The sequence below is a fragment of the Hypomesus transpacificus genome, chromosome 18 (assembly GCF_021917145.1).
Source record: "Hypomesus transpacificus isolate Combined female chromosome 18, fHypTra1, whole genome shotgun sequence".
NCBI classification, from domain to species: Eukaryota; Metazoa; Chordata; class Actinopteri; order Osmeriformes; family Osmeridae; genus Hypomesus; species Hypomesus transpacificus.
Genome location: NC_061077.1, coordinates 9,754,599 through 9,769,903, shown reverse-complemented (window position 1 = coordinate 9,769,903; position 15,305 = coordinate 9,754,599). Strand labels below are relative to the sequence as shown.

Below are 15,305 nucleotides of genomic sequence, written 5' to 3'. Positions count from 1 at the left end.
AGATTCCCGCCGGAGACAAGCCGCTCTACTGTTCCTCAGTAACATTTCTCTTGACGGACGGCCCGTCCAGCAGAATACGGAAAATGGCACCCTTCAGGGACACAGACATAACGACTTTTTGGGGACCGATGTTGGCGCGAGAGTGTCCAGGTTATCTGTGGAGTCGAATACCTATGGTACCTTCGCCAACCTGTCAACGTCAGTGAGCTGCAGCTCTGTAAGCCCTGTCCCGAGACTCGGGGTTCTCAACGTCCCTCCCATCCTTGTCCTTCCCTCATCGGACTCAGGGCTCAACCATGTCGGGACCACTGAGGTATTTCTGGAAAGGGGAAGAGGGTCTTTCTCTTCGCAGGGGAATCTTCTTTCCCCGAGTCTCTTACCAACTCCTATCGGCCCTAGAAAGTCATCAACATTGCTGTCAGTCCAGAGTTGTAACTCGATGACTTCTGAGACCCGGCAAAGGTGAGTTTATCTTGACAGAACGGTGAGGGAGTTAGCTGGGCGGTTGAGCAGTATTTATATGTAGCTATCCATGTGAACATTAGAAAAAAAAAATACATATTATAGTTGACTACTTTTCTATAAAAAATCACTAAACCGTTAGGTGTCACGACTACTGTAGCAGCGTATCTCCGCGGGACAATCAAACTCAGTTAAATCACAGAAACATTTGCAACATAGAGAGCTAGCTCTTGCTAGTCTCAGCCTGTCTGAAAACTCAATAGAGCTGTTGTTTCATATCTTGATGAACTGAAAGTTACTGTAGGCTTCACTTCCTACTTAATAAATTGACCGTTACCTTACTGACATTTACTCAATTTCTCCACACAAAAGGTTCCTGTGTAGCCTAACCCTGTGTAGTACATTGGCTGTACAAGGACACGGTAATCTACTACAGCTTGTTGGAAATGACACGCCATAATGTAAATAGCAACGGTGTTTTTAAAGTATTAGTTCATCTTTGAGTGCTTATAGTCAGAACGTAAATATTTGATTAATCAGTCGTGTAATAAAGTGCTGTCAACATCAAGAACTCAGCAGTCATTGATACACAGTGTCATACTGTACAGATGTGGTAAGCATTTTGACATTTGAAGGCGGATATGTGGAAATGTTTACCCTGCCTACAGTAAAGTTTGTTGCTAGGGGTGTCTGTGAGGTACCATTTCCCTGTCAAGCATGAGTCTGGTCTGACTTCTACTAGACAACATGATAGTGTGTGTTTGTGTGTGTGCATGGACCTACCAACTGCGAGATTCACAGTATAGTCAGTTGAAGTTTACAACTTAAACTTGTGTATTTAATTCGTAAATCAAGTAAACACAGGCAGAAACTGTATTTTCAAGAGAGCGAGACGATAGCAAACACAACCTACATCAATATTGACTATGGTGTGGTATCTTATTTCAACGGAAAATTTATATGAAATGATATAAAATGATTCTTTAATTTCATCGTGGAAATTACTCATTTGTTTGCTTAGTTCAGTTCCTGTTGAGTAACTCGCCCAAATTCATTGTTAGAAGTGGGCGTGCGTTAGTGTGTGTTAGTAGTTATCGTGTACCAAGTCAGTTTGCACTAAACATGAACAGTTCACAATACCTTGTAGTGATATTGACTAATGAACTATGCTGCATGGTCAGTGCCTATATTTTTTACTTGATAATAGTGCAGTTGTTGGAATGCTAAATAGTTGCCACTGATCAAAAGGATTTAACAAGAAACAAGGCACAGTTTAGCTTTTGATTACTACTTGATTGCGCAACAAGAAAGAAGGAATAAAAACATTGCAAGTTTAGAACAAGCCCTGACCTGGAATCTTAATGACATCATTTCTAAACTTTCCAAACATGGAGGGTGTGCGAAACTGTTTCATCTGAAAGTGTTTTAGAGCATTGAACCTCTCCCCCTCATTCCTCAGCCAGACCCATCAGGCTCTGTTCACTCTCATGCTCACTTCCTGTTCTGTTCGTCTAATAAAGGATGACCTGTCTGGCCCCAGCTGGGGGGTGGATCCTCAGCCATGTTGACAAGCTGTCCTCTGCTCTGGGGAGGAATGACCCTGACTTGGACACACACACACCCTCACTCTCTCACACACACACACACACTCTCACACACACACACACACACACACACACCCTCACTCTCTCACAGACACACACACACACACACCCTCACTCTCTCACACACACACACACACACTCTCTCACACACACACACACACACACACACCCTCACTCTCTCACAGACACACACACACACTCACTCTCTCACACACACACACACACACACACACACACACACACACACACGCACACACAATCTTCTGAAGCCAGACTAACAAAGTCCTGTTCCAACAAATCAGCATAGACAGAGTCTCTGCCTAAAATCAACACAGAATAACATATTATGTAATCCGTTTGCAAACCAGATAACTTATTCCGAGACAGATTACATAGTCCCCTCTCTCCAAATAACTGCCTGCCCCGGCTGTCTGATGGCCTGCATGTCAACTTGTCATGCTGTCTGCCTAGCAGGCCACCTGGAGTGTGTAATGCCTATCTCGACTACATAACAGATTTCCTCCTAAATGACATGTTGTTGCGAGCTGATGAACTGGAACAGACAGATGGTCCTGGAGCAAGTTTGGAGCTGTGAAGAGGAGTCAATTAAATTGAAATGCTCACTTGAAACAGAGGACAGACTAGCATGAAAAAAACTGCCATTATGTCTGATAATCCCAAAAGAATCCAGAATGCTGCGATAGAAAATACAACACACTGGATTAGTGTGATTAGCGAGTGTGTGCGATTTTTAACTACACTAATATAATCAGTGGCGTTAAATAACTTAATGGCGTGACAGCACTGGTAGATTTGGTCTGATTCTGCTCTGTTTCATGCAGGCTATCAGTGGACCGTCACGACACTGTTGCATGGAAGCAGAGTGGATCTCCCTCCCTCTTCCTCACATCCCTTTAAGCTCTCTTTAAGCTGTGTGCGTGCATGTGCACATTAGGGCCATCCCCTTGTCAGGTCCAGGGACTTGGGACGTGTTGTCATAGTGCATCAATCAGCTAGCAGGGCCGACTGATGAAGCATCAGCTACTGCAAGGCAAAGCTAATGCTACAATCACCCTTAAGCGCCACTGGTGCAACGCACACATTGGCTAAAGGTGGGAGCGACGCTAACAGTGGCCGCTCAAAGTGAGGATTTGGTGTGCATTAAAGCAAAGCCTTTGTGACGTCAGGCTCGCTCAAACTCAGGCTGACTGCTGCTTGGCCCCTGAACCCTTAAACCAAGATCAGCCACTGATCCCTTGCTCTGGCAGTGGCACTATAGGCACAACCAGGACACAGCCAGGCAGTCCTGATTAAAAACAACAGAGGGATGGGAGGAGAGGGGAGGGGGGGCAGAGAAAGATGAGAAAGAAAAAGAAATGAAGTGAGAGGGAAGGTGAGGTTAGAAAGGAAAAGAAGTGCAGGGGACAGGGGGTGAGAGAGGGAGAGGAAATTGTTTTGTTCCCAGGATTCTATATTTAATCATTGTTTCTTTCCCCCCTGGAAGGTCTAGACGTCCTTTGCTTCTTATCTGGAGCTCTGATATGGAGTGACGTGGAGCCTGCAGTTTATAAAGGAGTGGGAGGGAGGGACAGTTGGTGGGGGGGAGGTTATAATCTGATTGTTTTTGTCGTCAGTTTGAATTCAACCCGCCATTTATAAACAGATGCAGGATCACAGAAATCTTGACATTTGGATCTGCCATTTGCTATTTCATTGATGTAAACAAGTGATAACATCAACACCAAAAAAAGCTCATGCGTGCCGTTACTCGGAAAGTCAAGCCTCTGCTCATTTGAATGGAACACTGATTTCATAGTACAGCCAAGTGTTTCTTTTGGAGCATGAGAGCAGATGCACACTACTCTAGAGAAGAGCTATGCTTTCATACAGTCAGCTTTTAGGGGCTTAGCGATGAACACAGATATAACATAGTTCATGTAAATATTTAGTTTGCACAGCTCATCAATGCCACAGTCCCACAAGCAGCCTGGAGCCCTAACTCCAGATGAGAACTGGGATGAGGTCACCCTGTGACGCCAGACTGTCTCAGGGAGGTAGTCAGTATGGTCAGCATCGCTCTGATAGGGGGGGGACATGGCAAGACCGTTTCACTTCCATCCACCACCGCTGTTCCCATGAAAACGTGTCAGAGGATGACGATGGAGATTAAGATACGAAACACACCAGTCCTGATTTTTCTTTCCCACAGCCCAGAATGGAACATTCCAGAAGTGAGTAGTGGGACCCAGAGAAAGCTTCCATCCTGGGTTCTATTGGAATGTGCCACATTCCATCCTTGAAGCCTGCATTGGAATTTACAGCGATAGACACCGTATGCTCACCGAGGGCTGTTTATAGACAAACACATCTCCTGGTTAGCGACATGGCACACAGAGACAGATGCGGTGCTTTGCCCTTTTGGGTTCAGTTGATGAGTCAGCATGGAGCCTGCAACATGAAGGTTTGGAGTTTGATTCCTGCAGAGACCACACATTCTTCTTGTCAGCTCTGGCCTGTTGTCCACCAACACTGTTGTCCCTTTTGCTCTTACAGCCTATGGCCGTGTGGTTTGGTTCTGTAATGGATGGTGTAGTAGACGTTAGGTTTGGTGTTTGATTCCGTTGTCCAGTTAGCCGGGCGAAGTGCTGCTTGTCTCACCATAATGACCACCTGTAGCAAAGATAGATATTTGTTGGTAGCCGTGTCATTGATTAGGGGAGTGGAGATCCTGTTTGAGTCACACACCCCCACACCCTTACCCTCTTCCCTAATCATTCCCACAGCAGAGATAACAGTAATTTAACTCCCTAGTCTTGTACGGGTCACCAGGAGAGAGAAAAAAAAACCCTCAGCAGATGGCGTTTTGTGTTGTGTAACAGTTTTCATTCCAAACAGAAGGTATTTTTTGCCCTGGTCCCCTGCCTGGGGCTTGTGGCTCAAATCTGTTTTTGCAGCGGGGGTGGAATGGAAGATGGTCTGTTTTGTTTGTGTGTGTGTGTGTGTGTGTGTGTGTGTGTGTGTGTGGGGGGGGGGGTCTGTACTGATGTGTCTTACGTAACTTCAGTGATGACAATCACTTTGACATTGTCACCATAGGCTGTGTGTTTTCAGTTGCCTGCTAGGAGTGGCCCTCATATCCAGTATGGAGGGATGTTGAATCAGATCCAGTTAGCTGCTGCTGCTTTTGTGGAGCAGCATCGGTATTTGCAGTTGTGATCAATGAAGTTAGTGATTCTGAATGGGCCTGTCCTGACCTGACCTAACAACAGACCTCACACGGTGATGCTGCAATTTCATCTGCTAGAAACGTTAGACCTGTGGTTATGCGAGTGTCCTGCAGGTTACTGCTGCTACACAAGTAGCTTTACAATGTTCTCGTGTTCAAGGTTGTATCCTGTGTATATCTCACTCTCTCTGTCTATCCTCTCCTTCCCTCTCTCCCCCTTTTTTCCTCCACCCTCCCTCCCTTCTTCCCTCCCTCTAGGACTCGTAACCTATCAGGTTCTCCCAGACCCAGGTCAGTCAAGAAGGTCCATTTCATCAAGAACATGAGGCAGTATGACACCCAGGGCAGCAGGTGAGAGAGCACACACACACAGGTCTGCAGATATGCCTAGCCTGTGTCTGTGTCTATTGTTAACCCTGTGAAGTGGATCAGAGGGCTGTAATCATGCATACGTACAGACACACACTCGCCCTCCCCCCAAATATCCTACCCCTCAGTCAGACAGTAGATAGTGGGCAGACGGACAGCAGCTCTACAAAGCTACGGTAGTTGGACTGTGGATAGCTCGTTCTGTTCTCACTAAGGGCCCATTATAAACTTCTTTCCAGTGCATAGCTGCTGACCTCCTCCGACCCCCAACCCCACCCCCCGGTTCCCAGGGTTACGGTCCCAGGGTTAGATTCACAGAGGGCTGGGGAGGGCTGGAGGCGGTTGGCCGGGTCAAGGGAGGGCCAGGGGTTAGGGCCAGTTTTCCACTGCTGAACTGTGGGAGCTGCATTAGGGTCATGTCCCCTGGGGGAGGTGGGGAGGTGGGGGAAGGGTGGAGGTGGGGAAAGGGGGGGAGGATGACAGTGTTTTTATTTGGTTTTTGTGTTTCTAGGATCGTGTTGATCTGTGCCAAGAGGTCTCTGTGTGCTGCCTTCTCTGTGCTTCCCTATGGAGAGAGTTTTCATATCAGGTAAGATTCTGCACTGACTCAACCACCTGGAACACAACCTCTCTCTTCCCTCTTGACTTAGAGACACATGCTCTCCTTCTGCTCCTCCTTTCTCAATAGCAATCAACCTACCGGCTACAGATGGGTGGAGAGGTATTTCTCAAGGAGAGACCAGTCAAAGGTTTTGCGTAGAGAGATCTTTCAGGGAAAGAGAGAGCAGTCAGAAGGCTTGCGTAGAGAGCTCTTTCTCAGGGAGAGAGAGACCAGTCAGAGGTCTTGCTTGGAGAGCTCTTTCTCAGGGAGAGAGACAGTGGTCCGTGGGTTTTCTAAGGGGGGGACGAGGAAGGCAGAGAGCTGGAATTTTCCCACATGCCTCAGATCTCCTAAATTAGTGCTGTGATGCAGAGAGGGGTCGCAAGCTTGACCTGCCTCTGGCTGGCATGCTCCCCTCCAGACAACACACCCACACACTTACTCACACACTTACACACACACTTACTCACACACTTACTCACACACACTCACTCTCTCACACTCACACACATCTACTGGAATAACAATAATAGCTGTTTTTTCGTTTTTGTGGGGGGGGGTGAAGGTCTCTCGGTCACTCACGCGTCTCTCTCACATACAGTCACAACGTCAGCACACGTTAGCAACAACGCATAGATACGCCGTTCTGCAGACAGCGATATCAGCAAGCATTAGCACCATAGGTAAAAGTCTTGGCTAAGTTTAGGTTATTTTTCGCTAGGTACCTATGAACATGTCTTAATCTGCTAGACAAGTGGGTTCCTCTTTGTTCTTTTGGTGAGCAATCTCACATGCCCTGGAGCCGACTAGCGTTGCTTCTGTACCTGCATATACTGGCAGCTCAGTTTTTCTCCTAGATTTAGACCTAGCCCCGGTAAATTGTAGAGCTAGCTAACTACTACACTTCTGTAGTAGTGCAGTAACTACTACACCCCACAATTTCCCCAGAAATATTTTCAGGCTTCAACCAGTGCTGCTCAAGTAGAAAGAGGTGGACTAATATGTAGGAACAGGCAGGTAAGAAAGCAGGTCTCAGGACAAGGGAACTCATTTCTATTCTTCCGTTTCTGGCAGATAGGACTTGAATGAGGTTTGGATTTTGTATAGGGTGTTAAAATGTGTGTATTTTGGGTTGGGTTTGTGATTCATTTTTGATCAATATTATTTACAGTAATATAATAAAGTTCTGTGTAACGAATTATTAACAAAGGAAATATTTTGAACCACCCCCAGTCTGAAACGGAACAACCCCCCCCCCCCCCAGCCAGAAAAGAAGAGAGGGATGAAGCCAGTATAGGTCCCTTATGCAGGACCTTCTTTATTTTCCTGAACCTTCTAAAGTGCCTCCAGTCTGACCCCCCCCCCCCCTCTCTGTTATTCACTCCCCTCCTCTCCCTCTGGCTGACTATATTTAAGGTTGAAGCTTCCTTCCGCAATGATTGTCACCAATTACAGACTGCTAAATGTTAGTAGACTGGGGAGACGCTCTGTCTAGCTTCTCTCCCATTGATACACATGCACGTGCACCTTCACACTCATCCTCTCTCTCTCTCTCTCTCTCTCTCTCTCTCTCTCTCTCTCTCTCTCTCTCTGTCTCCCTCTCTCTCTCTCTCTCTCTCTCTCTCTCTCTCTCTCTCTCTCTCTCTCTCTCTCTCTCTCTCTCACACCCAGTGAACCACTGGAGTCCCAGAGGAGACACTCATCAGGAAACATCTCCACCACTCTGGAGATGCTGCCTGGCCTGGAGGGCTTTGAACTGGATGCATACGGCCGGGTACAAATACGCTCACATGCTCTACACACACGCACGCTCACATGCTCAACACTCACACACACACACATGCTCTACACACACACACACACACGCTCACATGCTCAACACTCACACTCGCTCACATGCTCAACACTCACACACACACATGCTCAGGCTGGCTGAGTGAGTGACGGTGGTTTTGTCCTGTCCAGACGGTGTCGTACGCCCAGTTCCTGTACCCGACCAACGCTCTGGTGCGCCAGCGCGCCTTGGGCTGTGACATCACGCTCCAGATCCCCATGTCTCGCAGCAGCACCAGCATGCCAGGGACCTGCAGGAGCTACGCCCCCGCACGCATCAACAGCACCGTGGGCCTCGACCTCGGTACACAGACACACACACAGCTATATGCACACACCCTCACACAGTCCTGCATGTCACCCACAACCATATGCACACACACGTTCATATTTCCTCACACCATCATATACACACATACTCTCTTATTTGTCATTTTACAGTCACACACACATGATCGTATATCCATGCACACACTCACTGGGCCTTTCCTACAGCAAGTGCCACCTAACATGCAGACAGGACAGACTGACAGACACGGATAGCAGACAGACAGACAGACAGACAGACAGACAGACAGACAGACAGACAGACAGACAGACAGATAGATAGATAGATAGATAGATAGATAGATAGATAGATAGATAGATAGATATATAGATAGAGACATACAGACAGACAGACATACTTGGATAAGAGACAGACAGACAGGCAGGCAGGTAGACAGACAGGCAGACAGACATGGATAAGAGGTAGAAAGGCAGGCAGGCAGACAGGCAGGCAGGTAGACAGACAGGCAGACAGACATGGATAAGAGGTAGACAGGCAGGCAGAAAGGCAGGCGGACAGGCAGGTAGACAGACAGGCAGACAGACATGGATAAGAGGTAGACAGGCAGGCAGAAAGGCAGGCGGACAGGCAGGTAGACAGACAGGCAGACAGACATGGATAAGAGGTAGACAGGCAGGCAGAAAGGCAGGCGGACAGGCAGGTAGACAGACAGGCAGACAGACATGGATAAGAGGTAGACAGGCAGGCAGAAAGGCAGGCGGACAGGCAGGTAGACAGACAGGCAGACAGACATGGATAAGAGGTAGACAGGCAGGCAGAAAGGCAGGCGGACAGGCAGGTAGACAGACAGGCAGACAGACATGGATAAGAGGTAGACAGGCAGGCAGAAAGGCAGGCGGACAGGCAGGTAGACAGACAGGCAGACAGACATGGATAAGAGGTAGACAGGCAGGCAGAAAGGCAGGCGGACAGGCAGGTAGACAGACAGGCAGACAGACATGGATAAGAGGTAGACAGGCAGGCAGAAAGGCAGGCGGACAGGCAGGTAGACAGACAGGCAGACAGACATGGATAAGAGGTAGACAGGCAGGCAGAAAGGCAGGCGGACAGGCAGGTAGACAGACAGGCAGACAGACATGGATAAGAGGTAGACAGGCAGGCAGACAGGCAGGCGTACACAGTCAGTAACTCCTGTCTCCTGGGAGGGGATTGATCCTGCAGCCCCCCTGACCTGCTGCCAGCACTCTGGGGCCGATGGACAGATAGAGAGATTAGGGCAGGCAGAAAGGGGATCAGGATGGACAGAGCTCCAAGATGGGAAAAGAGAGGGGGAATGTGCAGTGATGTAGGCAGTGGCACTGGAGAGCACTCGGGGACTTAGTCACAACTGAATCACAGAGAGAGAGCATAAGAAGGGGGGATTTGGAGAGAGCGAGGGAGATGGAGGAAGGGAGCCAGAGGGAGAGAGGGAGGAGAAAGAGTCCTACTCCTCCTTACCTTTATCATTGATCTTATATAGCGCTCTCTACTACTCAGTAGTACTCACACACACCAACACTCCATTGTCTCTGCTCTGCAAGGTACAGACACGTTAAGCACAGTTCATAATCACGCCTGAGAGCACTGATAAACTACTGTTTGTGTGTTTGCGTTTGTGTGTTCGGCGCACGCGTATGTGTGTGTGTGTGTGTGGAGGTGAGTGTCAGTCTCAGTGACCTGACTGGTTATTATCACAGCTGGGATGCAGCTCTCTATGCCTCCAACACTGTTTTTTATTCTTAGACTGGATATAGCAACCCTCCATTACCCACACACACAGCTGTGTGAGCAAGTGTGACTTCATGTGTATATATACGCCTGTGTGTGCGTGTCGGTGGGTGTTTTTGTGTGTGTATGTGTTGGTGTGCGTTTGTGTCAGGGTTTACTTGTGTGTGCTTACATTATCTAACCAAGGTGACAGAGATTAGAGACGGGCTGATGGCTGCGGCATGCATGCTTTTAAAAGGCCTATGTTCCAAAGCACGTACTTGACTAGATGATATTGTAGTTTGACTTTTGTCAAGTGCTCAATGAGCTCAGCTGGTGAGGAAAGAGACACACCAACACACTCTTTTATGAATGGCTTGAGCACTGGGGGGTATTTGTTTGTACGCAACCATAGACTGGTATCTTTGTGTTAATGCCTCTGTCTGAAAGTACACTGTATATTTATTGTGTGTTTGTATGTTCTTCAGGCCTGGAGGATGTGTCCGACTACGACCCTAATCTGCTCAGTGATCCCCAGTGGCCCTGCGGCAAGCACAAGAGAGTGCTCATCTTCGCCTCCTACATGGTGAGGAGGGGAGGGAGAGGAGGGAGGAGAGGAGAGGAGAGGGGAGGGGAGGGGAGGGGAGGGGAGGGGAGGGGAGGGGAGGGGAGGGGAGGGGAGGGGAGGGGGAGGGGGAGGGGGAGGGGAGGGTGGATTAGAGGGGACAAGGGGGGAAGCAGGAGGAGTGATGGAAAGGATGGTATGTAGAAAAAGGTCCAATAGAAGGGCTACAACAGCGGGGAGTGAGGCAGCGAGGAGTGAGGCAGCGGGTAGTGAGGCAGCGAGGAGATGCCGTGCTGTCAGGAGGGCTTCCAGTAGGGGAGCCTCTGTAGGCCTGGCCTGCAGCCCAGCCGCTGATACGTGTCAGCCGGTAATGGGGATGTTCACCAGCTGAGGTAAATCCACTAAAAGTAATACCCATCTTTAAATATACACACTGACTACAGTCCTGCACTGCTGCTTTCGGTCTGCGGTGACGTTCGCTGACACAGCAGAGCTCAGGACAGAAGGAGCTACAGGACTGCCTGGTCACCCCGGGGACATGCAGGCAGCCAACCAGACAACAGCTAGAGCACAGCACGTAATTGGCTCCTCTGCCTGTTCTTTGACAGCGGGGCGAGGCCTCCTCAATACTGTTCTGTTCTAATAGGAGGCTAGCAGGACTGGGTTCTTAGTCATAGGATCCATCCCATGTTGTAGGTGTTGTGGATGTGAGCTGTCATTCTCAGTCTCTTCACCCCCTTCTGTCTCCATCCAGACCACGGTGATAGAGTACGTCAAGCCGTCGGACCTGAAAAAGGACATGAACGACTCGTTCAAGGAGAAGTTCCCCCACGTCAAGCTCACCCTCAGCAAGATCAGGAGGTACGCCCCGGTGCAGCAGAGGGGGTCTGACACAGCAGAGGTTCTTGTTTAACAGTCTCGTCTGACTCTCTTTTGTTTTTCCCCCTCCACCTGTCTACCTACCCCCCTTCCTCCCTCCTCCCTCCTCCCCCTCTCCTCCCCCCCCCCCCCCCCTCCCTCCCCTCCTCCTCCCCCAGTCTGAAGAGAGAGATGCGTTCGGTGGGGGAGGACTGTGACCTCCAGCCGGTCACCGTGGCGATGGCGTTTGTTTACTTTGAGAAGCTGGTGCTGCAGGGTCGTCTGAACAAGCACAACAGGAAGTTGGTGTCGGCCGCCTGCGTACTATTGGCGGCCAAAATTAGCAGCGACCTCAAGAAGCAGGATGTCAAACAGCTGATTGATGTAAGATCCCAGTAATGGACGTGTGAATATGAACTGTGTCGACATCCTGTAACTGACATCCCTTCCTCGTGCTGTGGTGTCCCAGGTGTGCCCTCTCGTGTTCTGCAGAGCAGCAGTTATCAGACACCTGGAGACGCCAGGGTCTCCTCTCAGTCTCACTGCTGGGCTGCCGGGAGCTGCCCCTGGCCGTGCACAGTACCCCTCACTCATGTCTGTCTTCCTCTCCTTCCCTCCCGCCTCCTCTCTCTTCCTCCTCTCCCCTCCGGTTCATCTCTCGACAGAAACTGGAGGAGCGTTTCAGGATCAGCAGGAGAGAGCTCGTTCCTTTCGAGTTCACTATTCTGGTGGCCCTGGAGATGGCGCTCTACCTGCCTGAGAGCAAGGTGATGCCGCACTACCGCAGGCTGGTCAAACAGCAGTCCTAGACACCCATACAGCCAGCCAGCCAGCCTGTCGTGCCCCCACTCAACCAGTCGTCCAGCAAAGCATTCTGCTTCCATCTTGTGGGCCTGGAGTCCAACTACAAGTCACATGCTACTCCCATGGAGATCCGACCCCCCCACACACGGGCACCATTCCATCATCTTACCCAAGCAGCTACACACCCTGGCCCTCAGGTGTCCCTGTCCCCTGGGTGTCACACTGGCTGAGATTGCGCTTCCTGTCAATCTCCACTGGAGGGAGCCGTTGAGCTGTGAGGTTCAGTTGGAGACTTGACTTCTAATCAACTACCAAAAACCCTCCTTCCTTTATCGTGAACAGATTCATTCGGAGGGGATTATTTATTGTATTTTATTGCAACATAAAGGTATATGCTTCTTCATAACCAAGTAACCTCCTTTGCACTACCTAGAAACATCCTTCACATAGCCTAGCTACTCTGTGATACTGTAGCCATACCTCAGAGTACCCTCTATATTCAACTACACAGAAGGCTGCTCTTAATCACATGGCACTCAAACAAGAGCAAGTCAATAACCATTTTATTCTGTATCAATACTGATATACATTTCACTCAAAGTGTCCTTGGGTGAATTTGAGCAGTGCAAATAAAATGTATTATTATCATAGTATTATAGACAATAATATATGTATTTGTCTAAATATGTACATGTATTTAACCTCCTTATTTATCGCTTATCGACTAAGTGAATTCAAAATGTGCTGAGTCAGGTAGTCTGTTCTACTGGTCACTTGATTTACTCTGCATAGTGTCAAATTGACACGTCATGCCATTTAGGAGGAGAAGAACTCCGTCTGATATTGACTTACTGTCTCGATATATATACAGTCATATACCCTTGTATTTTTTTTCTTTATTTCTTTCAGTTTTACATATTTAAATATGTAGAATTGTATTGTGTTGTAGTAGTAGTAGTTGCAATATGGATCTTCCAGACCTTGCACTGAGGTACAACAGTGTGTGAAAGGTGCGTCATCTGGATGATGCTGTGCTCTATGTTAGAGATCAATACCACATGGAGGAACACACTTTTGTAGTGTAACGTGTCTGACTTGTGTGTGTGTGTGTCCTATGTGCCACTGTAATACCCATCTTCTGTGATATAAATATTTTTTTTACTGTATTTTTTACTTGGATTTGGCTATAAAGGGAGTCTTGGCTATAAAGGGAAATATTCACAGTATTTACAGTTATCTATGTCTTCCATTGTTGTTATTGTTGTTGTCGTCTGTTTTGTGTTGGTGACAATTCAGACTTGTTATCCGCCTAAGCAGCAGTGTGACATTTGTTGTTGTTTGTGTTGTGCCTTTGTTTTGTGTACCTAATACTAAGCACCTCCAAACAGATTTTTTGCACTTTGCCTCCCTAAAGAAACACTGTGAACCAAACACGTTCATGTTCTGTCTCAGCCATCAAAGTGGGACAAAATGTCACTTCGATATATGTGATGTAATTGGCCTTAATGATGTTGAGAGAGCTAGTCAGTGCTATCAGTGGCACGTTGTGGTCATTGTTGCACATTGCATTAAGGGTCACTAGTTTATTTATCCAACTCCAATCTCTTTTTCTCCCTGTCGCTCTCTCTCAACTCCCCCTCTTTCTCTTTCTCTCTCCCCTACCTTGCTCACCTGCTCCCATATACAGTAGTTCTTTCCTCAATTTGTTCATAATCAAGCATGAGTATAATCAACAAAGTGCCTGTTCATACAGTCTATCCTCCTGGTGATCACCATCACATCCAAACTTATTACACACCATGTAGCGTAAAAGACTGCACACAAACATTTTATTTTTCCTCCAAGTATGAACGTTTTCACTGTTGATCTGACAACTATGTTAGCAAACATTCTTAGTACAATAAGGCTTGTGACCTTTTTTTTATATAGCTGACACTGTGACTTTGACCAAATACAGGGACAACATGGCTGAAACCTTGCAGCGCTTCCATAGGAACGGTTGGTAGTGGTGTGTTGTAGTTACCTGGTTATCTAAGACATCCCCATCCACTACCTGGGAATCCAGATGGGCGGGGCATTTAAGGGACTCCTAAATTCCTCCCCATTGGTTGCGTTGTCCCAGACAATTTGATGCAATCACAATCATTGGAGGTCTAGATTCCAGTGATAACATTTGTCGCTACTTTGAATGGAGTATGTGTGAAAACCTCCAACAATTATTGTAAAATAAAGCATTTATACTTTGTGTCAAGTCAAGATCTATATACAAATCTATATAGTATATAGATACACCGGAATATCTATGGTTTAAACAGCTTAAAGCTACTTGTATGGTAACAAAGCATTTGAATGGTTTGTAATCTCATTGGGATTGTCAGTGCCCTTTCTTCCCCCTCAGTTCATGTTCTGCAACGTTTATCACTGAGTAATGATCCTAAACCCACCTGTGTGATATCTTGTCACACCCTTCTCCAGTACCACAGGAAGGACGTGTTTGTTGTTCTTCACATGCAAAAGCCAACAAAAAATATATATCTATTTTTGGACCCTACTGATGTGTGTCTTCCTTTTTGTCTCGTCGTTTTTAGCTGTTCTCAGCAGCTACACACATCTACCTGAGCATGGATAGGCAAAAGTATAAGCTTCTTAGGCCTTAGCTTGCAGTTCACTCCCAGCATGGATAAAGGATTGTAGACATATCTTTCTCCAACGTAGTGGCATTATCAGGCTTTGGAACTTAATTAATTTCATTAGTAAACGTTCAGCTGAAAGAGATCATTATAAATTCCATCAGAATCCAGTGCCAGTATAGTTTTACAAAGTCATATTCTAGTATAGAGTGCAGTATAGTGTAAAGTCCAAATCAAGTATATTATTAATAAAGAAATAGATAATAAAATAATTTCACCAATAGTGAAGATAACTTGTAGAAATGAGCCTACAGACCA

General features: G+C 47.4%; 1 protein-coding gene across 1 annotated transcript in view; it reads left to right on the top strand.

Annotated features, from left to right (window-relative positions):
- cables2b (Cdk5 and Abl enzyme substrate 2b) overlaps positions 1-14,898 on the top strand; it is a 16,380-nt gene extending 1,482 nt beyond the window's left edge. The window contains exons 2-10 of the mRNA XM_047039372.1: positions 3-462; positions 5,551-5,643; positions 6,173-6,250; positions 7,934-8,036; positions 8,228-8,399; positions 10,619-10,716; positions 11,450-11,556; positions 11,733-11,937; positions 12,219-14,898. Of these exons, the coding sequence (XP_046895328.1) occupies positions 3-462; positions 5,551-5,643; positions 6,173-6,250; positions 7,934-8,036; positions 8,228-8,399; positions 10,619-10,716; positions 11,450-11,556; positions 11,733-11,937; positions 12,219-12,362 (1,460 nt within the window). The 3' untranslated portion in view covers positions 12,363-14,898. The remainder of the gene's footprint in view (positions 1-2; positions 463-5,550; positions 5,644-6,172; positions 6,251-7,933; positions 8,037-8,227; positions 8,400-10,618; positions 10,717-11,449; positions 11,557-11,732; positions 11,938-12,218) is intronic.
- The last annotated feature ends 407 nt before the right edge of the window (positions 14,899-15,305 follow it).